We start from the raw sequence: 27,928 nt of genomic DNA, 5'->3' as shown, positions 1-27,928 counted from the left end.
TCTGAGGTTATTAGCGTCTTCTTTTGCTTTGTAATGTCCAAGTCAACATTCACTTGCAACAAGGAACGTGAAAGGAGCATTCATTATATAATGCTCCTTCAATTTTGAGGAAAGACAACATTCATGGAAACTCTCAGACCTATCTACCGTGTACAGTTCGAGTAAGTGTTACAGGAGGCTCGGGTTGATGGTACGAGTCAAACGAAGGCCTGGTTAAGCCTTACAGCGCAATTTGTGGGCCTTCCAATCCTTTTTCTGGCAAGCTTCTGAGCAGTATCGTACCTTCTTGCACCCTCCGCACGCTCTCAATTTTGGTTTACCCCTCCCTCTGCACACAGAACATTTGTGCGCTGCGGGATCACGACCAACGGTCTCCAGATATGACACCGCAAACAGCGGCGACAGCGCTATTCGGGTCACATACGGTGCAAAGTTCTTCCATAGGGCAACCTTCGACATGCCGTCTGTGTCCTTTCCTCTTCCGCAACTGCACAGAGGATCTGCCTCCATCTCGGTTGTAAGCGGGATCCGTCCTTGCGACTTGTACTCGCAGTTATCGCCATGTTGCCAAGAAGACCGGCACCGCTCGACGAGGGCGGGTAACAATTGTTTCCACGCCTGCATCTCTCCTTTGAATGCTGCCACATTTACCAAGTTCCCCTCGGCGATGAGCTTGGTAAATGAGCGCTCAGTCCTCATTATGAGCTCCTTGGTCAGTGGCAGAACGTAACCATCGCAGACGACGGTATGAGAGTGCAAATCGAATCGGATATCGCTGATGAAGAATATCGTATCACAATTCCGAGTAGCGTCGTCTTGGAGCGCAAAAAGACGTCGTGCAGGCCCAGCTTGGAGGCCTGTAGAATGAACGAAGATGGTGTGCACTGTGTCCTTGACGAGTGTCAAGACATCATCATCCTTGTGCTTCCGACGAAGGGAGCGTTCGCGCTTGGACATCATAGATCCAATATGCGGGTTGAGCCACTCGGCGACTTGGCTGGCCTTGATGTCCAGGACAGGCATTCTGGACAAATTGACGTGATGAATACTCCATAGTGCTAAAGTCTTCTCCGAGCGAACCACGGGGAATGGGTTCAACTTCATCCCATCAGACTTGAACGGCCCAAACGGGGAGACAATGACCTATACAGATACACAACGTCAGGAATCCGGTTGACAATAGAAGGAACTTAACTCACTTCGATATACAGAGACTTTCTCGCAAGACGGAGTCTGTTCTGGCTGCCTATAACAGGGAATGGATAAACCACATTCTGAACATGACGACCGACTGTGAGTCTCATAACGCAGGGTGACACCTGTGAGATCTCCGGTGTTGCTCCTTGAGATCCGAAAAGAGTCTTCACTTCCTCGTCCTCGACAGACACCTTGCAAGTCATGGAAGAAACCAATTCACATTGCTCGTCTAATTCGACGCTCACATCGCCTACTCCTCCAATCAAGGGGCCAGTACTTTGACTGGGACTTGGCAGGGGTGCTTGTACCGCTCTAGACGGCAGCGACGGTTCAGGAAGAACAAGAACATGGGACTCGTCCATTAATGGTGCACTGAAGAGACTCAGTGTCAGCCCCAATTTCTTTGTCAGCATCACTGTGCCGAGTGTGCTTCTAACGGAAAGACCAATACTGAGCTGCTGCATAGGCTCGATTTCTGTCAAAGCCCTCACAGCCACAGTGAAGGAAGCGACGAGAGGAGAGGTTCCCCTCTTCCCATCTGGATCCTCTTCGAAGGAAACCCATGGACGAGCCTTCGTACCCATCTTGGTGGCCCTCCCAAAAGCGACGTGGACTGCGGAGTAGACATTGTGCGACCAAGTTCCTCGAAGGTCGCATTGCAAAATGGGAGTCCCAACCTGCTCATTTGATTCATCCAAGACGTCCAGCTTCTCTCGCGGGACAATGAGGATGATGCGAACGAGGGTCGGGACAGTGTCCCACTCTGAGAAGATACCGATGCGAGGCCCCGGGGGCATGACTGGAATGAAAAAGATGGTATACACTCCGTGCCGATATAAATGTGCACAGAGATCCTGGAAATTGACTGAATCCATCGACAAGGACGTATCTGCTTCTCTGACCTCGATGAATCGATCCATGACTTCCAGCCATTGCTCGTGGGATATGCGCAATCTGTCGCGAACAAGCTTCAGAAGTAGAACGAAACTCTCCCGCATGTAGTGAAGGATATTCGAAGAGCGAAACGCCTTCATCATGTTCGGACCATTATGGCGGTTGAAATGACGAGAAGCATCTTCCAACTGAAAAAGCTGAAAGTAAATGTCGTAGAAGAGAGTCCCAAGCTGTCGTGAATCAAAGTCGGGAGGTCGTGAAGCTACACCATTCTGTAAAGCAAGGGAATCTCCAGAGTAGGGTGATTTCCACGTGGTTACTTGATGAAACTGCGTGACATCCTTCTTGCCAAGGAACTGGTACATCATCAACTCGTGCGTGTTGGATCTTGTAGTATATCCTGCGAGATAATCCACAGGGCATAAACCAAGGAGAAAGCCCATGGTCCCGATATCGGCGTACAAACGCTCCGAGAACTCTTTGGTTGAGTCCTGCTCATGGGACAACAGGGACTCCGTGTAGATCACGTTCGAATAGGTAGATGTCGATAATAGGGGAACTGCAGCAATGAGAACGTTCAACAGCCCGATATGATCATCTAGGTTAGACGTCTCGATGACGTTGAAACTAGCGGGTGCGCCACCCGTCATATAATCCTCCCTGTTGAGCTGTATCAGCTGTGTTTTCCATTGGGCAACAGGCACTGTAGAATTGAGTATTCCCGTAGTAGAGAAGCCCCGCAATACACGACATACTGCAGTAGCCTCACCCACAAAGAAGCGAATGATTGCAGTATGCGTACCGATGGTCGAGATCGCGCTAAGGAATGCCAAACACCAGTCATTGAACTCGAATCTCGCGGCTTTCACGACATCGGAAACTGTGACTGAACCCTTTGCGTTTCCAAATACAGAACCAATGTGAAATGGGACGAGCGGGTCGGTTGCGTAGTGGATGGGACACCCTTCGCCTGCAAGGGAATACACAAAAGTGGGATTCACGAGTTTGGCGGCCGTGATCTGCTTAGAATCGGAGAATGTTACACCGTTTCTCCAATACAGTCTGAACTGCTCCGCAGTGGTGCGGATAGCCTGCACTAGAAGAGGTCCCGCAGACCGCGCCGAGGTCAGTGTTGTACCTTTCTTTTGCGAGACCGATTTGGATAACTCTGAGAAAGCATCACGGATGGCTTGCAGACGTGCACCTGGGAGGTTCTGCATATCTGCAAAAAGCGACCAGTGGCGTCGGATCTCTGCCAACGTGTATTCGGTACACATTTTGATAAAGGTGCCATACCGAGAGTCATTCCAGTGCTGAAGGGTGTCGGAGATGCTGATGAGCTTCTTGCAATGCTCAGTTAATACCGTCATCGACTGCTTGTCAAGGTACATGTGATAGAAGATATTCCAGACCACCGTTGTGACTGGAAGTTTATCGACAAGCATGGTCAAGAGGATGACATTGCGCGCTGAGAAACGTTGAAAACGTCAACCTTGCACACAGAGAGAAGCACACACTCACCTAGAATGGCCGGTTCAAAATCACAACACGTGAAATCCAGCTTTCGTTCACCTGATGCCGTCACAATTTTGATCATAACATAAGAATTAGCTTCTGGAGGAAAAGATGAGGAGAAAATACGCACTGTTTTGAGGTTCGCAGAAGATGGTATACAAAACATTTCTCGGATCGCCACAACCGAGTAAGAGGATGTCCGCGTCCTCCTCTGATGCAAGGTCTCTGGTCAGGCAGACGGCTGGAGTGTTGCCGATAGCGTATAAGTAGTATTTTCCGGGCCAGACAAGTAGATGAGCCATCTTTTATGAAGAGTTGCGTGGACAAGATGCAGGCTGCCTTGACAGTTTCAACGAGGTGTACGTCGGCAGTGCCCGGTAATGCAGTCGGAAAAGAAGCGCGACGTACAAATACAAACGAAGGCGCTGAGATAGACGCTGAAATTTCGAAAGTGCTCATCTACGGCAGGGAAGGTGTCTTGATGGGCCTATGTGACGAGCGCGTGTATCCAATCAATCAGGGTGGAATCTGGTAGTAAAGCTTTCCTCTTAGGTCACAATTCGATAGTACAACATAACAGCTAACCTCTGTAATTATACTCAAGAAATACACTCATAGAGTTCGCAGACATTCATGTCAGAATAATTCGCCGTAATCAGAATTAAACAATCAAGACTGGGGACCGAAGGTTCAGATAAAAACTAGAAAGTGAATAATCATCATCGCACCACATCAATTTTGAAACTTACTGCATATTAGCGATAGTTATTGCGTCGTCTCTCCATCAAATTTTTGCGCAACAAAGACGCACTTCACTGAGACTTAAGATTGATGGACGCACTATCGAGTCACGGCCGCCGGCGAGGTGCCTGGAGCATACGATATCAATAATAGCGGTTTTCAGACGAACAGATGACGATGCCCAAAAGGTTCGATATTCGTATATAGCCGAGGCTGGTTTCAAGCAGCTCAACTCAGAAATTCGAGGACTGGCGATAAATGGTATGCATATAATTCGGAAATCGTACCTTCTGTCGCGCCAAGTTCGATCACCGCATGCTCCAGAGAATCGGAAAGACTATCCAAGAACGTCTCGGCGGTTAAGAATATGGCTACGTTGCTCGCAGCCATTTCCGAATACTATGGATCACAGCGATGCGGCCAACGGTGTCTGGAGTAACCATTCGCAGATGTGAGACAGTAATGCTGTAGTGATATTCTCGATACAAAGATAGCTGAGGTGGACCGCTGCACGCCTATCCTCGCAGAATCCGATCGATCGCTCTTTCTTCTCTCGCACCTGACCGAGCAACCTCGGGCACGTTACACTGTGCAGAGTCAGGCGGGTGAGTTGTGAGAATGTACACAACACAGCGAGTAGTTCTGGGATCCCGGAAAATGAACATCCATAAAAGACGAGTTCCTTGATCGAGCTAAAGTGAGCCAGATTGGTGTAAAAGGCGAACACTCTGTGCCTAAGAGATGTATAGTGTGGAGAGCCGGGGTAATCTTCCTCGCAATCGTGGAGAACCGCGCACGTCCGATAAGGATCAGGGAGCGTAAGGAGTACCCAATAGCGGGAGACGCATCTAGGAGCACTGCGCATGATTGAAATTGGTAGACTCTGTCCAGAAATACGAGCGAGAACACGTACGAGGGGCTGAGAAGAGCCAGGACTTGCAGACCAGGGAGCACGCGGGCTAAAGGTGCCACATCGTCCCGGATGTGTGCAAAAGTGTGGTCGATAAGCTCCGGGGGAAGTGGTTTCGACAGTACATGCATGGACGGTGAGAACTCTGTACTACTGAAATTAACGGTGGCTGCCAGTTACGGTGGTGATTCAGAGGAGTGACTAAGATGAAATGCCACTTGCGACTTACGAAACAAATGTTCGGTAGTTCTAGGGAGACGAAGCGTGTAAATCCAACTTCGAATGGCGAAACATAAAGAATGGCAAGACCGCTTAGCGTCAGTGCAATCGCGATCACGTGTCGGTACAGTTCCGAGCTCGCCATTGCACCAAGTTGCTCAGTATATATACCGCTTGAGAATCGAGCGGTCACAAGGGACAGAAAAATCATTTTACTTGGTGTGATCGTTATCCACTACAACAAAGCATCTTCGTATATCTTACATCGGAACATCTATAACTGCATAAACCGCTTACAGAACCAGCTTCGTCTTAAGCTTGTTTCCCTCGATGATCTCCTGCCTTTTTCCTTCCAGTTTATCGACATCCCAGAGGGCGCTGACATAGCGACCACCCAACCAATCTCTTCGCTTGCGTACGAGCCACACAATGAAGTGGGCGGCTAGTTCGGGGGTGTCGGTCAGGAATTCCTGAACATCGGCAGGGAGGATGGAGTTCAAGTCGGTCAGCATCGCACAAGGGTGCAAAACAAAGGCCAAAACACCCTCTGCACCGTAATTCGCCATGATCGCTTCTGTGAGCCGGAGTTGGGCGAACTTGGTCGTCTGACCAATACCATATCACTATACCATCAATATAATGCGCCGCACAGAAGTGACGATACATACCTGATAGGCCGAGAAGCCCCTCCACATGACATGAGCCAAATCGCTCGCTACATTAACGATGAGCTTGTCGCCGCCACACTCGATAAGCAAAGGGATGAACGCATGGGTGACGTTATACACCCCACGGATATTGATCTCTCACACTTTCCACAAGTCGTACGGGTCGCTCTCCGCCATCGGCTTGGGCGGTGTTAAGTAGCCGGCGTTGTTGACCTCGACGTTAAATCGCCCAAATGTTTCCTTGACGTGCTTTGTCGCATCGATCACCTGCGCTGTGTCTGTAACGTCGACAGAGAGCGACAGCAGCTTGAGAATTTCCCCCGGGTGCTGCGCCGCCAGACACTCAGCCTCAACAGCCTTTGTGCTACTGCGAGCGAGAAGCACGAGACCAGAGACCCCCGCCTGAGCGAATGCAATTGCAATCGCTTTGCCAATCCCTTTCGAGGCGCCCGTGACAAGGACGACCTTGCCTGAGAGGTCAGCTGTGGTAGGATCGATAGCAGGATATGTGTCATGGTGTAATGTGGTGACCAAGTCCGGGACTATTCATAGTTCTCAGAGATATACAGTGAGAATAATCAATGACGTGAAGGTGGCTGACCGCTGTATTCTGGCATTGTCTGAGTCGACGTGACTCAGGTCTAGGGTTCTCTTCAAGTTGACGTCGTGGTTCAGGTCTGTCCACAGAACCTGACATATATGAGTGCAGTTTCCCCTTCGATAACGAAGTGACGCATGCAGAAGGCTTACCAACCCACGTTATCCACCGAGTTATCGCCCGCATCAAGAACAAGAGAAAGCAGCTTTGACTGTCTATACACGGCCTTGCAAGGAAGCTGGGTAGTAACGAAAACTCTTCCCAAGGTGACGAAGGCCATTCGAAGCTGAATATTTCCATGCTGGGGGTGGATAGAAAACTGTATCGAGTAGACTGAGGGAAAAGTCAGAGGAAAATAAGCGGATATACAATCTTCAGAAGCTGATCGCAGACGAATCCTGAGAATATCGAAGGCTGCCAGGGAACTTCGCGCAATCATCAGGATAAATGCAGCTTATCATAACTGTAAGTCGTACAGCCGATATTCTCACTCGAAAAGCTCACAGAACCATCCTCATCTTCAGCTTATCCCCGTCAACGATCTCCTGCCTCTTTGCCAACAGCTCGTCCACATCCCAATTGGCACTAATATAGCGACCACCCAACCAGTCTCTCCGCCCGCGCATGAGCCAAACGACAGTATGAGCGCCGAGCTCGGGAGTGTCAATGCACATCTTCCGGACTTCTGGCGCCCATTTAGCATTCAGCTCGGTCGGCGTAATGCAAGGATGTAATGCAAATGCCAGGACGCCTTGGGTGCCGTAGTCTGCCATAATCGACTCGGTAATGCGGAGCAGGGCAAACTTGGTTGTCTTGCCAGTGCGGGTTAGATGCATGGAAAGGAAGAGAAGATGGGACAATACCTGGTAAGCGGAGCTACCCGCCCATATCAAGTGAGCCATTCCGCTTGACATATTCACGATGAGCTTGTCGCCTCCACATTCAATGAGCAAGGGGATGAAGGCGTGTGACATATTGTACACCCCACGTATATTGACCTCCCAGACTTTCCACCAGTCGTAAGGGTCACTCTCCGCCATCGGCTTGGATGTCTCCATGTAGCCGGCATTGTTGACTATGGCATCCAGTCGCCCGAATGTCTCCTCCACCTGTCTGGCAGCCTCGATGACCTGTGCTGGGTCCCTGATGTCGACTGAGAGTAGAAGCAGCTTGATCTGGCGTCCGGGACGCCGCACGGCCAGACACTCCGTCTCTACCGCGCTCATGTTGCTACGGGCGAGGAGCACTAGTCCAGAGGCACCCGCCTGGGTGAACGCAATCGCAGTCGCCCTGCCGATCCCTCTCGATGCACCTGTGACGAGAACGACCTTGCCTGAGAGGTCGGCTTTATTAGGGTCGATAGCGGGATACGTATCATGGTGTGTCGTGGGCACGAAGTCAAGTCCTGGTTTCTAAGATATATAGCCTGAACAAGACATAGAAAACAGGCGACAGACCGGTAGAATTAGGCATGTTCGATAATGCACCTGTCGTCTCTGTTCGAGCTCGAGTTGAGGCTGTCGATAGATGCTGGAAAACCAATATATAGACCCGGGTCTCTCTATATGTATAACAAGTGACGCACTTCTATCCATGTAACGCGTTCGTCCGCGGGGGAATCGCACGCTTTGTGGGGCGAAGTCGGCCTAAATAGAAACCAATAACCCAATGTGGTCAAAGAGGATATTGTATTCTGTAGTCCCTGTGACTAGCGGAATATAGCTGCCATCTTGAATTCAACATCTTCCTTGGAGGCGATAGTATGGCGATAGTCCAAATGAATCAAGTGCACTGTAGCCCAGGCCAACACAGACTAATTAGAAGCGCAACCATCACCATCATGAAGGGGACGTCAGAGCAGTCCTGAGAATGCTGTAGGCCTGAGGGATTACAGCTTGTGCATCACCACTATGGACCTTCGACGTGGTCTTCAGTCAACTGCTGGGATCACATGAAAGATCAGAAGGTATCTTTGTGTAAAGAAAAGCTTTTCTTGCCTCCCCTTGTCGGGCGGGAGCAACATCGGCGGCGGCAGTTTGGCACCAAATGAAGGGACGACTAGACGTCTTCCGTAGCACTGGTTGGCAGTGAACATCCTAGTTTGGCACATCGAAACTGTGGGTGGTGTTGACGATGCTGGGCTATGAAAGCATCTGCATGTACAGCTTCCAGGCTGGGTGCTCAAAAGAATGAGGTCCGACGGTTGCCCCGACCTTCTCCGCTGTGGCGCCCCTGCCAAGTTTGAGCCACCGTCTAACTCACCGCGTATGTAGGTCCAAGTTCGGGAGTGATGTATGGATCTGCAAACGACTGTATTGTCAGAGATGGTCAAAGAGCGTACGGAATGCCCATTCACCTTACTATTAAAGGAAACAGCGCCAGCACTGGGATGGATCCTTCCATCTCAGGATGCTGACAACCACTTAGAATTCTCGGGATCGAGCAGCTGACATTTTCAAACTCAACCTTGACTGGACCTCTAATAGGATCATCCCACGATCGTCTGCCAGCCAGTCAAAAAGCACACGCCACGGTATACACTGCAACATCGATATTCATAACGTTCCCTCCAGGAATTTTGGCTAATCGTACAGTGAAGATAAATACCACAAAGTACACAATCCGGGAGCGTATATCAAGGTACAGCGCTTTTCGAACTGGATGCGGCGGGCGATCTTGCCTCGGTACAGTTTAGTCAAAGTTGATGATGACTTTCAGCGCTTTGTTGGTGGCGGCAGCGGCGAACGACGAGTAAGCCGAGTCGATGTTGCCAAACTTGAACGTGTGCGTGGTCAGCACCTTCCCGTCCAGCTTCCCGGATTCGAGGAGCTTGATCAGCATGGGCGAGGTCACGGTGTCGACCAGACGCGTGGTGATAGCTACATAACGAGTAAATGGATCAGTGCGATTCACAAAGAGCGCAGACGACCACGGACCGATGTTGCGGTCCCACAGCTTCTCCAAGTGGAGATCCGCCTTGCCGCCGTGCACGCCGATATTGGCGATGGTGCCTCCAACACCTATGATCTCCTGGCACAGCTCGAACGTCGGCGCAACACCGACAGCCTCAATCGCAGAGTCGACACCTTCACCGTTCGTGATCTCCATCACATTCTTCACCGCGTCCGGGCCCGACACAACCGCGTGCGTTGCGCCAAGCTTGAGCGCGACGTCGAGGCGATTCTGGTCGAGGTCGATCATGATGACCTTAGAGGGTGAGTACAGCTGCGCAGTGATAAGCGCGGAAAGACCAATGGGCCCTGCGCCGACAATCGCGACAATACTACCGGGGGCGACCTTGCCGTTAAGAGTGCCGCACTCCAGCGCGGTGGGGAGGATGTCGCTGATCATGACGAGCGCGTCCTCGTCGACGCCCTTGGGCACAGGATGGAGACTCGAGTTCGCATGCGGAATCCGTACGAACTCGGCCTGGGTGCCGTCGATCGTGTTGCCGAGGATCCAGCCGCCCGTGCTGCAGTGCGAAGGCATAGCCCGCCGGCAATTGCGGCACGTCCCGCACGCTGTAACACACGATATGATGACGCGGTCGCCGGGCTTGTACGCCGTCACGCCAGAGCCGACAGACTCGACTACACCAAGCCCTTCGTGTCCGAGAATACGGCCCGGCTGCACGGTGGGGACATCGCCCTTGAGAATGTGCAGGTCGGTACCTAGTGGCGGAACCGGGTGAGCAAGCAGGTGAGTGGAAGCAATTAAGGACATGCCGCAGATGGTCGTCTTGACGAGTTTAACGACGGCGTCGTCCGAGGCGATGGTTTTGGGCTTGGGTTTCTGCTCCAAACCGAAATCCCCCTTGTTGCGATACACGAGAGCCTTCATGGTAGCCATGTTGCGGGCGTTGAGATACTGTAGGCAAGGGTCAAATGCTGCAGTTACCACGGAATGAGCGTGTTGTACCCACCAGGAATTGAGTGGAAGTTCTGCGTGTAAAAGACGAGGATTTAAGAACGGTCCTGGAGAGGTTGAACCTAACAAATGACAAACCCGGTTAGTCGAGTGTACAATCTATCATACAAAACGGTCACATATGTCGGCGAATCGACGGGGGTCGTAAACTCACATCGTTGTCGAGTGCAGAGACGGTGCTGCGGGGTGAATGTTGATGTTCAGGAGCGTCAGCTGTTCTTATAATGCGCGCCGGCATTGATGCCTGGCCGCTAGCATGTGGTGTGACATCTACGATCGACAACAGGGGCATCCGATGACCTCGCCATGCCGAGGCTTCGGGAAGGCGGATGGGTGCGGTTCTGGAGTTCGTTAGTGCGGGACGTGGTCTAGACGGCCGGACACGGAACACGAATCGTCACACGCATGTGATCGTAATGTAACAGTACTATGTTGACGATCCCGTGGTAAGTAAGAAAATAGAGTCATAGTCTAATATTAGATCTGTGCAGTCTCAGCACAGTATTGTAAGTAGACATCGAGACAGGCCAGGATGTGGAGAGCGTAAGCAGGCACCTTTCAAATCCCTATCGTTGACTTTCGCATTTCCGAACGTCGATCTGAGGGTTCAACGCTCAATGTCATGTTTTTTCAGGGTTCTGTCCTTGTTCAACCGCTGCAAGCCGTGGCGTATGAGACGACGATCACGAAAAGGACAAACACAGTGCTGACATCACGATATCGTTGATATGAACATAATACTACTGGCCATGCTCTTATATCCGATCTTCCCGATCTTAGACATATCTAACGACATGCATTCGACGCAGCGCTTGGGCATGAATGCATGGCTAGCAGGAACGCATTCCCTACTCAGACTGCCCGTGATGAGTGTGGTAATTGACGCAGCGAACGCTTCTGCAGTGGTGAGTGTCGTTAGTTCATTACTAGCACACCATAGCGCACTGACGTCGCAGAGATTGTACCACGCGAGTAGAGATAACTCCTGCTCATCCCTGCTTACGTTGACTCTCTTTGTGTCTGCGATCTTCCCATGCTATCCGGACTACTGCGGGACTGCTAGTCACTCCCTCGGCTATATCTGACCTATACCATGGTCAGCTGAACGAGCGTCACGTCAGGGCAAAGATGGTAGCGTTCACTGCGTCAGGAGATACCTTTCCCCTCAAGGCGGAAGGACGGTTCGATTCAATCATTGTGGTACCTGCGCCATATCCATGATGCACCATCTTACCGTGGTTCATTGAACTAACAAGTTAGTGCAATCTTCGCCTATACAACCATCCTGACCTGGAACTCGTGCCCGTCCAAGATCCCGTGCTTCTTCTGACGTCTCGTCTACGACTCTACGTCGCACGGTTGATATAGCGGCCAGCGAGGTACACTCTGTTCCCGTGCAGGTCAAACAACAGTATGCGCGGCTACTTCGGTGGGCCATTTCTTGGCTTCCGGCAGCTTTGTGATGCTTATCCGTTCAGGGTTGTGACAGGAACGAACTGAGAACGCCAGAACTCCCCGAGAGCCATAGCCTGCCATAGCCCGCCTTGGTCGACTCCGTGATGCGCAGAATAATCAACTCGTCGATAGACATAATAGTCCAAGTAAATTACCTGGACTGAGGTAACATACGGAGTTAACGGTGGTGATGCATGCTCATCTGGAGGGCCGCCGGCATACGCCGAAACACCCACCCATAGTAAGTAAGCCATAATGTTCGCCACGTTCACGATCTGAGCCGCACTTAGTAATGGATGAAACGCACGAATATTGACCAGGACCGTCCGTAGGTCACTCTCCGCATCGGCTCCTTCAAATTCAAAAGCGGGCTCCATAAGGTCACCAATCCCACTGCATTCAGAGCAAGACATCCGACGTACCATTTCAGGTCCATGGTCCGAGTTATCGCAAGCTTCATCAGTGACATACCAAAGAGCTCTAGGCACTCTGTACGTTGTGGAAGTGCAATGTGATCAGGAATCGGTGCTGCAGCCTGGGAGATATGCTTGCGTCCAGCGCCGACTCATCGAGAAGGCCGTCCAAAGAGAGACGCGACTCGACAATAACCAAGAAAGAAAAGCTAGGATAGAAATCGGAGACTTGCTCGATTAGATGCATGCCGGGATTTGAGCGCCCAGCTAGTCGCCCTGTCATTCTGTCCAACTGTCTTCGGCCACATCCTACTCTTCAGAAGATCACCGAAAAACTCCCTGTATCGCATGGTTCAATCGCACTTGTAAGTCGCTCAACCCAGCACGTTCGACCACGCGCACCGGTAACCTTGTGCACCACAACAAGCGAGTAACATTGTTCAGCATTGTGGTGTGGTTCAATATCCAGACCTGAACAAACTAAACATACAGGTTAGTAGTGGGAAAACATGTGGATCAGCGAAAGGTGGATCGTAATATCCATATTTCCGCTTCCCTAGACCTCCTGGCACTGGAATTTGTGGGAAATTTTCCAGTCCTTCTTCTGACATATCTCCGAGCAGTACCGGACTTTCTTGCATCTCCCGCATGCCTTCAGCTTCGGTTGCCCTCGTTTACCACACAACCAGCATCTATGGGAAGTAATGTCGGGACCGACAGTCTCCAGATACGACACCGTGAACAGTGGCGACACGGCGATCCTGGTGACGTACGGAGCGAACCTCTTCCACTCGGGAAATTGTTCCATGCCCTGGACGTCCCTTCCTCTGCCGCAGGAACACAGCGGATCTGTGAACGCCTCTTCCGATAGTGGGGTCCTGCCCTTGCGCTTGTACTCGCAGTTCACTCCGTGTCGCCACAAACGGCACCTCTCAGCGAGTGCTGGGAGGAGGCGCTTCCAAGCCCACACAGCAGTGTCCGATGATGGGGTGCTGTCTACACTCTTGTCATGTCTGATCTTGTCGCAGAGTCTCTTCATTCCCGGCAGGCCGGCGAGCGCCGGAGAGATGGTCATTACGTATGCGACGCAGACCATAGTGTGAGAAGCCAAATCGAAGCGAATATCGTTGACGAAGAATACTGTATGAAACGTTCGTTTGAACCCGTCTTCCAGGGCGAACACTCGTGTCGAGGGGCTTTGGATGCCCGCAGAGCAAAAGAACATCCGACGTATGACACCCTTGACCTCTGTTAAGCCATCTAATTCAATGCAATCCACAGAGCCTTTGTTAATCTTCTTTGAGAGAGCATGATCGCGGGTGGAGAACATCGAGCCGACATTCGTGGTGAGCCATCTGTTGACAAATGGCAAGTCTGTGAGATCGAGCACAGGCATGAGCGCCAGGTCGAGGCGATGGATATTCCAGGGTAAGAAGTCATCGTTGTTGTGTACGACTGGAAATTGAGTAACTTTCATACCCTCAGGATCGAATGGACCAGATGGTAGTACAGTGACCTGAAGAGGTTATCGCTTCAAATCCTGCAGCGAGGGGAGAAATAGGGTGTCATACCTCGAAGCGGAGTACACCCTCCAAGAGCGCGTCTTCCATTTTCATTCGAGTTCCAATAAGCGGGAAGGGAAACACTATATCTTGGCGTATGTCTCCGGAGGAAAGCCGCACTGTACATGGCGACACGTGCAGAAGTTGTAGCGGTTCTCGACGAGTTGCGAGGGCCCGCATGATTCGCGCATCCTCCACGGTCACTGTACGTCTCATAGAGGTCACAAGTTCACACCAATCATCGAGCACAATCCTTACGGGACTCAGAGTACCGATCTGGGTAAAGATTCTACGGAGCGGAGTGTGTGAGGATGAGGTATACGCCTTTGACGGGGGGAGAGGGTACTCTGGGACGACGAGAACGTGAGATTCATCCGTAATTTTTGCTGAGAAGAGGCGGAGGGCGGGCCCTAGCTCTTCTGAGAACCAGGCCGCAGCAGCGGGAGTCCGTCGAAGGGAAAGAGACACTACCGCGTCTTCGTTTTCTGCAGACAGGACGGCAGTTGGAACAGTGAAGGATACCACAAGAGGAGAGGAACCATTCCATCCTTCGGGATCCTCCTTGATCATCACCGAAGGACAAGCATCCGTACCCGTTTTGATTGCATTCCCAAAAGCAGCATGAACCGACATGTATCCATTGCAGCACTGACTTCACCCTGCAGCATGACAGAGCTCCTGCGGGCCACATACTCTACTTCTGCTCGATCAAGGACAGTCAAGCTTTGCCGTGGAACGGTGAAGACAATGCGAAGAAGAAGAGGCACGGACTCCCATGTCGACAAAAGACTGCATTTCGGCGCCGCTGCTAGCATTGGGGCATGCATGTAGAGTCCATGTCGATACAGTTGCGCGAGCAACTCCTGGTAATCGCTCCTTTGCTGCGTAAAGGCCTGGTCCCGGGTCTCGCGCAAACCGATGAGTTGGTCCATCACTTCAGCCCATCCATCATCCGTGAGTTGATGCGTTTGCTTGACAAATTTAAGGAACAGAATGAAGCTTTCGCTTGTGTTATGGACAATGTTGCACTGGAGGGAAACTGCTTCGACCGTTGACAACGGACCATCCTGCCCAAAAAAAAGCCTCTCCTCTTCGTGGTTGAACATTCGGCAATACATGTTGAAGAGCAGTGTTCCAAGCTGTCGTGGTGTGAACACGAGAGCTCCTGGGATAGCTCGGTACGAACATTTGTCCGGTCTGGCTGTGGTATCTCCGGAAGCCGGTACCCTCCAAGTCAAGTTCTGGTGAAACAACGCCGAATCGCCGGTTTGTCGAAATAACGTGCGGACAATCAGCTCATCCGTATTGCAATGCGAACTGAAGCACGACAGATAGTCGACGGGGCACACACCTACCACGAGGGCGATGGTTGTCATGTCCGCGTACACCCGTTGTGTGAAATCTCTGGCACCATCGTCATGTGGGAGAGGCTTGCCCGTCCCATCCTCGTAGACGAGGCTCTGGTCACCCGTGGTTTGGTAATGTTGAGATTCAGTATACAGAACGCTGCATCTGGAAGGATGTGATAATAGTGGAACCACCGCAGTCAGGATATTCAAGAGTCCGACATTGTCTTCCAGGTCGGACGCATCAATCACGTTGAAGCGTATAGGGGCACTCCGAGATGGATAATCCTCCTTGCTGAGTTGGATGGTTTGTGTGGTCCAAGGGCCAACGAGTACACTCGCAGAAGCAGTTTTTGCGGTGCGGAAGGACTGGAACGCATAGCATGCTGCAGTTGCTTCCGCCAGTAGAATACGAATGACGGGAGTAGGGTGTCTGGTAGAGCAGATGGAAGCTCGGAAGGCTGAGCACCAATCGTAGAATTGCATCTGGGCGGCCTTGACCAGATCAAATACGTCTGCTGAACCATAGCTATTACCGACCACTGATGCGAGATGGAAATCGACAGTCGGGTGCGTGAAGGGGTAGACAATACAGCCTTCTCCGCCGAAGGAGTAGACAAAAGTCGGATTGAGATATGTCGCAGCCGCAATCTGTGCGGGATCTGAAAATGTCACGCCCGCATCCCAGTATTGCCCAAACTTCACGTTGGACTCGAATGCCGATAGTCTGAAGGGGCCAGCCGAACGTGAGGCCATCCAGAAAAGGGCAGCAGGGGCAACTTGATATTCCTTTAAGAGAGTTTCGCGAAGAGACTGTTTACGCTCAGTCGGCATATTCTGCATGCCGACATATAACACCCAGTATCGTCGAAGCTGCGCCAGCGTGTACTCTGTGCACATTCTTGTGAACGCGCCATAGGGAGACGAGTTCCAACATTGAAGATTGTCGGAGAAATTGATCAGCTTTTTGCATTGGGTGATCAAGGCCGTATGGGACTCTTCGTCCAAACTAATATGGTAGAACATATTCCATACGATAGTGGTGACAGGGTATGTATTGTCGGCGATCATGGTCAACAGTAGCACATTGCGGGCTGCACGAGTTAGTAAAACTACTCTAATATTTACTACACGAAAACACTCACCCAGCACGCCTGGATCGAGGTCGCAACAAGTGAAGTCAAGCCGGCGCCCTGTGAGGAAAACCAGCCCTCGTTAGGAACGAATTGTGTGCATTAGATGTCGCACTTACTTTTCTCGGCTTCGCAGAAGATGGTGTACAAGACGCTCCTAAGATCACCGCATCCAAGCAGAAGGACATCAGCACGTTCTTCAGGGGAGAGATCTCTTGTCAGGCACACAGCCGAGGTGGTGCCTATAGGAAAGAAGGTGTAATTTCCAAGCCAGACGAGTGGGAGAGCCATCGGTGTGAACCAGTACTGAGAGATTGTGATGCAGTAGCACCCAGAATGTCAACAGAAAAAATTACAGTAAATAAAACGGACGTACGCGCGTACTTGAAGAATAAGGAATCCACCGTTTTCTCTAACAAGCTTCTCGGCACTTCTGAATTTGTTTCTCTCACAGATATCCTCAGACCGTGTTGAATTCCTGCGTTGCGTTGTCGCGCGATGGGCAGTCCACTGCTGGTCTACTGCTGGTCTACGGAATGAGTGGAGAGAACTGTTAACATCAACAGCGACGTGTCTGAGTGGAGCCGTGAGCATTTCAGTTCAACTTTTGGCGCGCACGACCATCAGACGCTTGACCACGCCCGCCGCCAGTCGACACGTCATGATTATGGCGGCCCGTTCTGGACAAAAATGCATCAGTCTTGTCAATTCCTGGCGGCAACCTAGTCTTGGTCAACTAGCGCATTTTTGGCAGGCTCCCACCTTACGGAAGTTTCCGCATCACGTGCAACCGTGATTCTGTGTATACGCGTCGCGTTGTCCAATGCATTCTCCTCTTCCTGCAGGGAAGAACGGGTAGCTAGGCTAATGATACCGTGTTTTTAGGACCTGAGTTACTTCAAAAAATATTTCTAGTATAGTTCGTAGCAAGGAAGGCCGGAAACAGGCCATGCTGCACAGTCTTGTAGTGAAATGGACATCTGCACCTCTTCTCCTTATCAGTGCCTCCAAAGAACATTCCTGAATGTTGGAAAGTAGCGCCCAAATTTCTGGAGCTCCAGAAATTGGGGAGCGCCCAAGGGCAGACAAGCCGAGGGCATGATTACAAAGAAAGACAAAGAAGGAAATTTGCTTATATAAAGTGGAGCGTCTAGAACTGTATATATACAGAAATCTATTTTAGGACGCGCAATCACGCGCCCCGACGCATCTTGACCCGCCATCACTACCTTCCTATTTGGGAACTAAGGCGCGATTTCTAACAGGTTATGAGCCCCGGCTCTAGCCAATAAATACTTGGATAACAACAGCCCCTATTGTGGCTACAAAAATTGTTACCCCCTTACTAGTACGAGAACAAATAATGTCGACCAGCGCTGATAATACGAGCAATAGCAATGCTTACCGGATCCCGCTCCTGAAGGAAGACAATTGGCTCTCGTGGAAGCGCCGCGTCGAGGCCATCCTTAATGATAAGGGTCTCCAGGAGTATGTGACCGGAAAGACACCGAAGCCGCAGCCGAGTAATGACCCGGCCAATAGGGCAGCGAGAGAGGCGGAGATTAGCGCCTGGGGAGAGAAGGACCTCAAGGCCCAGAACGTAATTGTGCTATCGCTGGGAGATTCCCAGATGGTGCACATCGCTGGAGCTGAGACAGCATGGGCCATGTGGGAGCAGCTTCGCACAGTCAAGGAACAGCGTGGACAGCATGGAATTCTCGCGCTGTGCCGGCGTTTTTACCGGATGCAAGCCAAGGAAGAAGATAATATCTCCAGTCACATTACACAGCTACGACAGATCCAGGAACAACTCCACCTAATGGGGAAGGTTGTTTCTGACGAAGATTTCCGGCTCATTCTGGCTACCTCATTACCGGAGAGCTGGGACTCTTTCCTCAGCTCTTACTTTGGCGCCGTGGGCGGCAATGTTGGCGCCGAAGGTGCTGACAACGTGCGCCCTTAGCTTACATCACAAGAATTGATTGCCATCATTCTTGATGAAAATAGGCGAAGGCACGAGCGTGGCGAGCGCGGTCAATCCTCGGACCAAGCCATGGTTGCCAAAGGAAAGAAGCGCCCCTTTGGGGAATACAAAAAATGTTCGATCTGCGGAAAGCCGGGACATCTTGGTAACGAGTGTCGGCACCGCGACAAGGTCAAATGTATGAATTGCGGAAAATTCGGGCATAAGGCCACGGATTGTTGGGCTAAAGGTGGCGGCAAAGCCAGACAGGGCCCGCTGATGAAACGGCAAAAGACGGAACGTGCTTATGAAGCACGCGAGGTCGAATCGAAAGAGGATGAGGCAAAAATAGCCTACAATAATGATAGCGACACTGTATCTCTCGGATCTGATGGCGAAATCGCTTCTTTCTATGAGTGGTTTGCCGACTCCGGGACAACTTCGCACATTACAAATCGTCGTGAAGTCTTCGCGACCTATCAGGCGCTCGAAGATCACGCGATCACGGGCATCGGACCGCAACCAACGCAGGCATTGGGCCGCGGTACGGTCGATGTCGAAAGTGAAGTAGGAGACCGGAAAGTGAAATTCCGTCTCCACGGTGTACTGTATGCGCCGACAGCACCCAATAGCCTCCTCTCCATCACGCGTTTGGACGACGCGGGAGGAAGAGTACTTATGGGTAATAGTCGCGCAATACTAATAGATAAAAATAAACACACTCTTGCTATAGGCAAGAAAAATGGACGACTATATTCATTGAAATTGCGTCCAATAGTTCCGCAACCTGCGCGAACCTATACTGCTAAGGAATACGGCCCGCATACCTGGGAAGAGTGGCACAAGATCTATGGCCATATCGGGAAACCAGCGCTTACGCGATTATATCGCGAAGGGCTTGTTGATGGCCTAGAAATCTCGCCAAGCCCAGATGAAATTAATTGCGAGGCATGCATCCAAGCAAAGGCGACGCGGAAGCCATTTCCCAAAGAGACGGACGAATGCAGCAAGGTACCCGGAGAATTAACACACACGGATGTGTGGGGACCTGCGCAGACAGCCGCTCTACAAGGGTGGAAATATTTTATTACATTTACCGATGATTACAGTCGTCGAAGTACAGTACTATTTATGAGGCATAAAGATGAAGTAACTGAAAAGGTAAAGAATTATATTACCTATATCGAGCGCAAGTTTGGAAATAAACCCTTGCGACTCAGGCTCGACAACGGTCGAGAATATATAAACACCGAATTAATTAACTGGTGTCAAATGAAAGGGATCGAGATGGGTCTGACTGCACCGTACTCACCATCCCAGAACGGAGTCTCTGAGAGATTGAATCGCACACTGCTTGGACTAGCGCGCGCGATGATCTATGCGAGAGATCTACCTCGTTATCTTTGGGCTGAAGTGATTGCTCACGCAGTCTATATTAAAAATAGATCGCCTACCCAGGCGTTAAATGGGGCAACTCCCGAAGAAAAATGGAATGGGACGAAACCAAATATCTCGTACCTACAAGAATTCGGTTCCCCCGTATGGGTCCTCATGGAAGACGCAACACTATCAAAGCTAGCGCCCCGTGCCAACAAGTATATTTTTGTTGGATACATGGACGGACCCAAAGCCATCAAATATTATGATGCGCACACGCGCCAGATTAAAATCTCGCGTAATTTCCAATTTTCTTCGAATTCCCCGGACCATTTGCCCGGCAACGCGCCTCACGTGCCACAAGAGCAAATAGGATCCGACGTACCTATCCTCACAGCACAGCGTGAGGGGGAGCAAAATATATTTCCGGGCACTTTACCTAGCAATGCGTCAGACGTGCCGCATGCGGAAAGGAGACCCGAAGTCCCAAACCTCACAACGACCGCAGACGTGCGGCGCGAGGGGGAGTTAGGAACTTCCGCGCCACAGTCACCTGCCAAAAATCCGCGAAAGCGCAGACAGGATCATGATCCTGATCAACGCGAGGAAAGCGGGACGGACGCACCAAGCCAGCCCAGACGAACCAGAAGAAAGACAGTTCGGCATGATTACCATCTAATGCACGACCCAGAGGCAGACGAAGATCTGGATAATGATCCAGATAAATCAAATGCCGAATTAGTCTATATTGCGATAAGCACCCACGGAAATGCGGATGCGGACGAGCCAAAGACGCTCAGTGATGCCAAGAGATCACTCGAGTGGCCCAAATGGGAACAGGCAGTCCAGACGGAACTCAATCAACTACAGGGTATGGAGACTTGGGAGTTAGTGGAACCTCCCGAAGATCGAAAACCCGTAGGAAATAAATGGGTTCTAGTTAAGAAAACAAACAAAGAGGGTGAAATAATCAAATACAAAGCCCGCCTGGTTGTGAAGGGATATTCTCAAATCCCAGGCATGGACTATACCGAGACGTTCGCGCCCGTAGTCCGCCTCGAAACCATTCGAGCTATCCTCGGGCTAGCCGCAATCTTAGATTGGGAGATCGGACAGATGGACGTGAAAGGCGCCTATCTTAATGGAACTCTCAAAGAAGAAGTGTATATGCGGCAACCCGAAGGATACAGCGATGGAACATACCGCGTATGTAAATTAAAGAAAACCCTCTACGGGCTAAAGCTGTCTGGCTGAGAATGGAATATCATACTGAACCGCAAGTTATTAGATGCGGGATTCAAGCGCCTATTCTCGGATCCATGTGCGTACATTCGGATCAAAGATGATAAGATAGAAATCGTCACCGTTTGGGTGGACGACCTATTAATATTCACCAATGATTGCGCACTGATGGACCAATTGAAGAGGGAACTCCGAAATATGTTCGAAGTTACCGACCTTGGCGAACCCCGAAAAATTGTGGGGATAGAAATTGAGAGAGACCGTTCAAAGCGGACAATCAAAATCTCTCAGACAAAATATATTGAGTCTATCCTACACAAGAATGGGCTTATGAACGCCAACACGGTCGGGATGCCTCTTGATCCAAATACAGTGCTTGAAAAAGAAGAACCCGAAACTGATGATGAATGCGACTGAGACAACGGATATGCATCGCTCATCGGATCACTGATGTACACGGCAATTGCCACGAGACCAGACATTGCTCACGCCGTGCAACGGCTTAGCTCATTTACTGCCAATCCCGGAATGGCTCATTGGACTGCTGCTAAACGCGTCCTCCGCTATCTATCCGGAACGCGAGAACTTGGAATAATCTACGGGCCAATTGCAGATGTCAAGCCCGAAGATCAATCCATATTTGTGGGCTACTCAGATGCAGACTATGCGAACGATATCCGAGATCGCAAATCAATCTCGGGATATTTATTTAAATTAGGAAATGGCACGATCACGTGGAGCTCAAAGAAGCAAACCACGGTCGCGTCATCCACCACGGAAGCCGAATACATGGCATCCGCTGAAGCGGCAAAAGAAGCCGTATGGCTCCGAACACTATTCAAAGAAATAGGTTTCGAGCAACAAGATCCTACAATTTTATTCGAGGATAATACAGCGGCGATCTCAATCGCACGTGATCCCCAATTTCACGCGAAATCAAAACATTTTGATGTAAAGCATCATTATGTGCGCGAAAAATTGAGGGATAAATATATTGATATCCACTACTGTCCCACGGAGGACATGATAGCGGATATCCTAACAAAGTCACTCCCTAAGCCGAGGCACGAGAAGCTCACAAAGAAGCTCGGAATGCTCATCGGCTTGAGGGGGAGTGTTGGAAAGTAGCGCCCAAATTTCTGGAGCTCCAGAAATTGGGGAGCGCCCAAGGGCAGACAAGCCGAGGGCATGATTACAAAGAAAGACAAAGAAGGAAATTTGCTTATATAAAGTGGAGCGTCTAGAACTGTATATATACAGAAATCTATTTTAGGACGCGCAATCACGCGCCCCGACGCATCTTGACCCGCCATCACTACCTTCCTATTTGGGAACTAAGGCGCGATTTCTAACACTGAAATAACAGGCAAGGATTCTGAAGGATGTATATTGACTTCTTAGGTTGAATATCAGCCACCCGGGCTGTCGTTGTCCTTCCAGCTTTTAAATTCACGTGCTTAGCTGCAGTTGTTGTTTCCTTTTTGGGCGTAAGAGGGGAGGCCTGTAAATCGACGCGACTTGATGCAGACTTAGTCTACATCAGCTGGCGCGGCTTAGTGGGCCTTCCGCCTTACGGATTTTTGCGGAGTCACGTGCTTTAACAAGCTTGCGCAAACAGCGCGTTGAACGCGTTGAACGACGCGTCTAGTCGTTCGTACGCCTTTTGATGACAGAGTTTGCGCTCGAAGCTGGTGATGAGCATTCCCGTACATTCACATTCAGCTCACCGGATGGCTACCAGTTCATTCGAGACCTCCTTCAACCACATCTTCCGTACGCGCCCCATGACTATCAACTCGAGGGTGTCTGCAAGCTACTCGATGATGAAGATGTGGTAGTTGTTCTACCCACGGGCGCCGGCAAGACAGGATTCTATGCCATGTACATGTTAGCATTACGTTCACTTAGTCAACAGCCTCCTCCTTTAAAACCTGTCAAAGACATTCCTTTGGATCCGGGCATGCTTATAATATATCCTACTCTAAGCTTAGAAGAAGAAATGGTGAGTGCGACAGTTTTATGCTCGTGCATGATGCTAATATACCAATAGGAGCACCATTTTAAATCTCTGGGACTCAGCACCCTTGTAATCAATAATAGGACAGCCGGGCTTGCACGAAAATGAGGGGAGAATCTGTGGGAGACAGCTCGTGCAGGCATCTCAATGATTTTGATCTCGCCCGAGATGCTTCAGACAGATGGCTACAGTTCACTTGTAGAAGATCGTACGTTCACGAAGAGAGCGTGCTTACTCGGGGTGGATGAGTTCCACCTCTGCAATTCATGGGGTCTTCATTTCCGGCCCGCCTTCACACAAATTGGATTTGCGCGCATGCATTTACCCAAGAGAATCATACTTCTCCTTACTACAGCGACTCTGGCTGCCGGAGAGGCTACCGAAAATGTCTGCACCTTTTTTGGTCTATGTGAGGGTGCCTTTCACTTCATTCGTCATTCCAACATTCATCCTGATGTGCAGCTCTTATTCCACACCCTAACACGAGGGCTCTCAGGTCCCAGGTTTCGGGATTTTAGATGGGTTCTGAAGGAAAACTGCAAGACAATCATATTCTGCCCTAGAATACAGCACGGGGATCGTCTTGCAACATACCTTCGCAGCATTGTGCCGGGCTCACCAGACCCGCAGAAGTGTATCCGTCTTTATAATGCCCTCCACTGGGAAGACTTCAATGGTGACACTCTGCGTGTATTCCGCGAGGATCCCGACGCACAGATTGTGGTTGCAATGGACACCCTGATGGTTGGTCTGGATGTGACAGGCGCCTTGTGAACGACGCACGCGGTATCATGTACATTCCAAAAAACACGATGAAGAAGGCACGCACAATTATTGACAAGGGGCATCAGAAGAAGAAGACAGGTGGTGGGAAAAACGCCGGGGATGAATTTGATCTGAGCATGGCTCACATGCTCCTAGCTGACTGCAAAATTGCTGAGCAGAACCATCTATACGACAATCTCACCACTGATCCTCCCTGTACCTGCTCCAGCTGCCAGGTCAACCTACGGCCCATTCGATCAACTTGCGACTGCAGTGGCTGTGTGCCCGAGGATCTCCCTGATCGGCTCTTCCCTATGAAGAAGGCGATGAATCCGGTCAAGCACAAGGACCATCTCAGCAGAGGAATGCGAGACAGAGGCAAGGATCGACTGCTCCAACTGCGCAAGTCGATCTATGTAGCCGCTGATAGCGTCGACACAGACATTATTCCTGAATTCATCTATCTTCCAGATCCTGTCATCAAGGCCATCTTGGATCGCTTCGCATTGCTCCAGAGCATCAAGGACCTTGATGCTCTGATCGCAGGGTGAACGTATCTGCAGCCGCATCGCCGTGAGCTCTGAGATGTTGTTTGTGAGCTACAGAGGAGTTTCCCAGCGATCCGTGCCGAAGAAGTGCACAAACGTGCAGAGTCAAAGGCCTGGGGCGATACTGCTGTGGATGGAGGTCCTGGATGGGAGAGCGAGAGCTCTGAGGAGTCGAGGGGCGAGGAGCATGAGGTTGACTCCAGGTATGTGCTCGACGAGGGGCACTATGATTGATTCTCACATTCTGCTCACAGGCCAGAAGAAAGCACACTCAATTGTGCATCTGAGGACGCTCCACTCAGTGATCAAGTTGCAAACCGGTCAGTTGTCATGCATATTATCATGCTCCTTCACTCACGACTGAGCGGCGCAGGCTGAATGTTGGTCTTGTTACCCATGCACTCAATGGAGGCACTTCCATTCCAGAAAATCCAGTACCGCTTCAGGCTCAGACGTTGCAGGATTCCAGGGCTGTTCAACCATATGAATGTTGCAAGTCAATGGCAAATAACTGCTTGCCTAAGTACCATCATGGTCCCACTCATGGCAGCAATCTCCACTCACATACGGGATGTCTTCTAGGTATGCCACGGAGGCTAGTGGTCAGTGCTTCTTTGGTTCTTTTGCACTGGAAGGATCTACTTCACGCGGTCGCAAGAGGACTTGAGTTGGCAGTACAAGTTCCAGAGCTGTATCACAGCGCCATGGCGTGAGTACCTTTTGTGCTTTGTTTGCTTGCGCAGTTCGTTGATGGATTTATGCTGCTACAGGACAAGGAGAACAAAAGAATACGTGGCTAGTTGTTCTCACTACATTTCTCCCAACTCCGTGTCACTGTGAGTGTCCTCACTGTCTTCTGCATAATTGACTTCCTCGTCCACATCCTCGTCCATGTAGCTAGCTGCTGATTGCACCGATATATCCTCCAGTTTAACTTGTAGTTCCCCATCGACGAGGACCATGTTCCCTGATGTATAGGTTGGTTGCTTGTGGTCTTCTTCATCATCATTGTCATAGTCGTATGGATCATCTATACCATCAGCATCATCCATCGTAGATAGTTCTTCAGCCTGTGAATTGCTCCTCGTTGCCCGAGTCGATGTGCTATCTGTGATCCACTTCTGCAGTTTCCCATTATACAATTGCTCCACACCTTCTCCAAATGTGTCGACTGTGGTGTCTGCAGTTGAGTCATATGAATGGCCCGAGCGGAATCGATGTAATTCTTCACTCCTATAGGTCTCCAATAGTGTTCTGACTTCTGATTTGCTGTGTGGTTCACGATGCTCGCCACGATGCTTGGCAAGTCCTACGCCATCCCCATAAGTGTTCTTCATCTTCATGAAGTGGTGAACATTTGGCGAGATGACTTTGCATATGTAATCTGCATTCCATTGGGTGTCTTTGCGATCCACAAATGTCTCGAGTTCTCGATTGTAGCGCTCCTGCGTAAAATCACCCTCTTGATACTTCTGCGCTTTCCCTGATGGATTGACTAGCCAATTTTTCAGGAAGACATCTTTCGCAGCTTCGCTAGATTCTAGCTCAAGATCGCATATGGTCTCCAGAAGGTATGACACATATTTCAAATGTGACGAGCCTGCAAAACTGAACAGCATCATCTTTGTAGTTTAATGAGTTTCAGACAGATGTTCTTGCAGTTGTACATACCTTTATGCCCTCATATACACGACCAATATCACCTTCTGCCACTGCTCGAGCAACTTTTTGAGAGAGAAGAGTGTCGTGCATGAACATGATTGACTGTGCCAGTGTCCGGTCCCCTGTGAATGGCTCTGTGGTATGTTTCGTGTTGTTTTTCTTGGACTGGTTAGCCTTCTGATTGGGTAGGGCAGTTGATTTCGCTGCCTGGCATACTTGTGTACTACTGTCATTCAACTTCGGGGCCACCCATGTCTTGCCTATCGGGAAGGTCATGGTGGAATCGCAGCTTGTGCGTGCATCATCACCGCCAAGTGCAAGTGCATATGCTTTTCGTGTGAAATAGCGCTAATATAGTATTTCCACTTTTGCTTGAAGCTCGTCCAGCAAGGGTAGCTGACCATCCCTGTCTAGAGCCGCAAAGTGCTCCAAAATATCGTCCGTTTCCAGAAGGATCCTGAAGTACAAGTCAGTATCTCCCTACTCATGACAGTGACAATAGTTCGTACCTCCAGCAATCGAGCATGCGGACATCAAGAACAAGATAAGATGTGTAAGCCGCAGGGTAATAATTGACTTTCTTAAGATTTGCTGGTGCCTTCTGATTGATCTTCGAGGCGCTGTGTCCCAATTTTGAAGGATCCGGTGTAAGTAAACTTCCCCAGTGTGCTTCATACGTGAGACTCAGGTGAGTCCATTCGGTATGCCATAGCTCGAGGAACGGCTGAATGATCTCGAAGCTGCGGAACTCGTCACCTTGAAAGTGCTGATAATGTTTGATTTGAAGCAGCCGCTTGAACGTTAGACCATCCCCGCCGATATAAATCATTCAGCGCATGAAGTCTCCGTCTTTCTGCCCCAGCTGACCCAGGAAATCCACCAGTGCATCTCGAAGTTCGGTCATAATATTCTCATTCTTGGCCACTGTCGCCAAGGGATGCATAATGGTTTTCTGTTTGCTTGGTAAGCACAGCTTTGCTCCATCTGTCTTATAAAGCTTCGCTACCGCACTCTGATACTTCGCCAGTTGAGGGATGTAGGTGACAAGTGTATGCAGCCACTGGAGTGTGCCAACTTTTCGAAAATGTGCGATGTCGATCATACCAAGCAACTTCTCCACAGTCAGTTCAGCCCGTAGGTTCTGCGCGATTCGTGCCCGCTTGTCATCAATGTCCCCAACAGCAGGATCAAAGTCAACGGCTTCTGCAACTGTGGCTGTGAGCCCAATTTTCATGTAATTCCCATGTCCAATACGTGCATCCCGTCGTCTGACATATTTTTGCACGTTGTCCATTCATAGGAAGAACCTGCTGGACACGTCCTTGCCAATTGTCTGGAGAAACGTGGCATCGAGCTCTGCAAGCCTTTTCAGAGTCGCAACTGTAGTGTTCCAACTTGGTGTGTGCCCAACTCGGCTGCTGTAACGAAACAACATTTCCTGTGCCCCACAAGCAAAGTAGAGTATGGCTCGAGTGATGGGTAATAGGCGAGCGTAAGGTGTCCGACAGTAAGCAATGCTACTCAAGATCTCTGTTGTGGCCTGAAGTGAAGGTCAGTGACTATTGTTATGTTGTCTCAAGGCTCACACTCACAAGGACAGGTGGACGGCTCTTGCGTGGCTTTTGAGCGACGCTATCCACAACCTTAGATTTGGGTGTTGCAAGTGGGAGTATTAGATGAAAAATGAGTGTGTTTTTGTTCTCCATAATGTCTTGGACATTCCTAATTGTCGTGGCGGGGATATCCTTCCAGCATAGTGCCCACCGTCCCTCATGT

At 50.3% G+C, this 27,928-nt stretch overlaps 10 protein-coding genes across 10 annotated transcripts; 2 read left to right on the top strand and 8 right to left on the bottom strand.

Moving 5' to 3' along the window:
- Window positions 1–213: 213 nt before the first annotated feature.
- On the bottom strand, window positions 214–3,908 carry SCP_0606900 (hypothetical protein; the record flags this gene model as incomplete). Its single annotated transcript, XM_027759822.1, has 4 exons — window positions 214–1,143; window positions 1,200–3,559; window positions 3,613–3,663; window positions 3,737–3,908. The coding sequence occupies 4 exons, from the start codon at window positions 3,906–3,908 to the stop codon at window positions 214–216; spliced, it is 3,513 nt and encodes a 1,170-aa protein (XP_027615623.1).
- A 1,861-nt stretch (window positions 3,909–5,769) lies between these two features.
- SCP_0606890 (Short chain dehydrogenase citE) lies at window positions 5,770–6,761 on the bottom strand (the record flags this gene model as incomplete). The annotated part of the gene is made up of 4 exons (XM_027759821.1): window positions 5,770–6,081; window positions 6,145–6,222; window positions 6,289–6,686; window positions 6,746–6,761. 4 exons carry the CDS (start codon window positions 6,759–6,761, stop codon window positions 5,770–5,772), a joined length of 804 nt encoding a protein of 267 aa, XP_027615622.1.
- A 481-nt stretch (window positions 6,762–7,242) lies between these two features.
- On the bottom strand, window positions 7,243–8,215 carry SCP_0606880 (Short chain dehydrogenase citE; the record flags this gene model as incomplete). The annotated part of the gene is made up of 2 exons (XM_027759820.1): window positions 7,243–8,147; window positions 8,200–8,215. 2 exons carry the CDS (start codon window positions 8,213–8,215, stop codon window positions 7,243–7,245), a joined length of 921 nt encoding a protein of 306 aa, XP_027615621.1.
- A 1,218-nt stretch (window positions 8,216–9,433) lies between these two features.
- Window positions 9,434–10,591, bottom strand: SCP_0606870 (Zinc-type alcohol dehydrogenase-like protein; the record flags this gene model as incomplete). The annotated part of the gene is made up of 3 exons (XM_027759819.1): window positions 9,434–9,621; window positions 9,679–10,413; window positions 10,468–10,591. The coding sequence occupies 3 exons, from the start codon at window positions 10,589–10,591 to the stop codon at window positions 9,434–9,436; spliced, it is 1,047 nt and encodes a 348-aa protein (XP_027615620.1).
- Window positions 10,592–13,093: 2,502 nt separating this feature from the next.
- Window positions 13,094–14,153, bottom strand: SCP_0606860 (hypothetical protein; the record flags this gene model as incomplete). The annotated part of the gene is made up of 2 exons (XM_027759818.1): window positions 13,094–14,053; window positions 14,109–14,153. 2 exons carry the CDS (start codon window positions 14,151–14,153, stop codon window positions 13,094–13,096), a joined length of 1,005 nt encoding a protein of 334 aa, XP_027615619.1.
- A 515-nt stretch (window positions 14,154–14,668) lies between these two features.
- Window positions 14,669–16,869, bottom strand: SCP_0606850 (hypothetical protein; the record flags this gene model as incomplete). The annotated part of the gene is made up of 3 exons (XM_027759817.1): window positions 14,669–16,539; window positions 16,591–16,638; window positions 16,698–16,869. The coding sequence occupies 3 exons, from the start codon at window positions 16,867–16,869 to the stop codon at window positions 14,669–14,671; spliced, it is 2,091 nt and encodes a 696-aa protein (XP_027615618.1).
- A 1,072-nt stretch (window positions 16,870–17,941) lies between these two features.
- On the top strand, window positions 17,942–21,172 carry SCP_0606840 (hypothetical protein; the record flags this gene model as incomplete). Its single annotated transcript, XM_027759816.1, has 2 exons — window positions 17,942–18,493; window positions 18,542–21,172. The coding sequence occupies 2 exons, from the start codon at window positions 17,942–17,944 to the stop codon at window positions 21,170–21,172; spliced, it is 3,183 nt and encodes a 1,060-aa protein (XP_027615617.1).
- Window positions 21,173–23,968: 2,796 nt separating this feature from the next.
- On the top strand, window positions 23,969–24,868 carry SCP_0606830 (hypothetical protein; the record flags this gene model as incomplete). Its single annotated transcript, XM_027759815.1, has 4 exons — window positions 23,969–24,489; window positions 24,548–24,693; window positions 24,745–24,810; window positions 24,864–24,868. 4 exons carry the CDS (start codon window positions 23,969–23,971, stop codon window positions 24,866–24,868), a joined length of 738 nt encoding a protein of 245 aa, XP_027615616.1.
- Window positions 24,869–25,299: 431 nt separating this feature from the next.
- On the bottom strand, window positions 25,300–26,428 carry SCP_0606820 (hypothetical protein; the record flags this gene model as incomplete). The annotated part of the gene is made up of 2 exons (XM_027759814.1): window positions 25,300–26,112; window positions 26,162–26,428. The coding sequence occupies 2 exons, from the start codon at window positions 26,426–26,428 to the stop codon at window positions 25,300–25,302; spliced, it is 1,080 nt and encodes a 359-aa protein (XP_027615615.1).
- A 72-nt stretch (window positions 26,429–26,500) lies between these two features.
- Window positions 26,501–27,446, bottom strand: SCP_0606810 (hypothetical protein; the record flags this gene model as incomplete). The annotated part of the gene is made up of 3 exons (XM_027759813.1): window positions 26,501–26,609; window positions 26,662–26,908; window positions 27,020–27,446. 3 exons carry the CDS (start codon window positions 27,444–27,446, stop codon window positions 26,501–26,503), a joined length of 783 nt encoding a protein of 260 aa, XP_027615614.1.
- Window positions 27,447–27,928: the final 482 nt, after the last annotated feature.

Source organism: Sparassis crispa (genome assembly GCF_003851025.1).
Source record: "Sparassis crispa DNA, contig_000005F, whole genome shotgun sequence".
Classification (NCBI taxonomy): domain Eukaryota; kingdom Fungi; phylum Basidiomycota; class Agaricomycetes; order Polyporales; family Sparassidaceae; genus Sparassis; species Sparassis crispa.
Note: the sequence above shows the minus strand (reverse complement) of the source record. Positions and strands in the feature narration are given on the sequence as shown.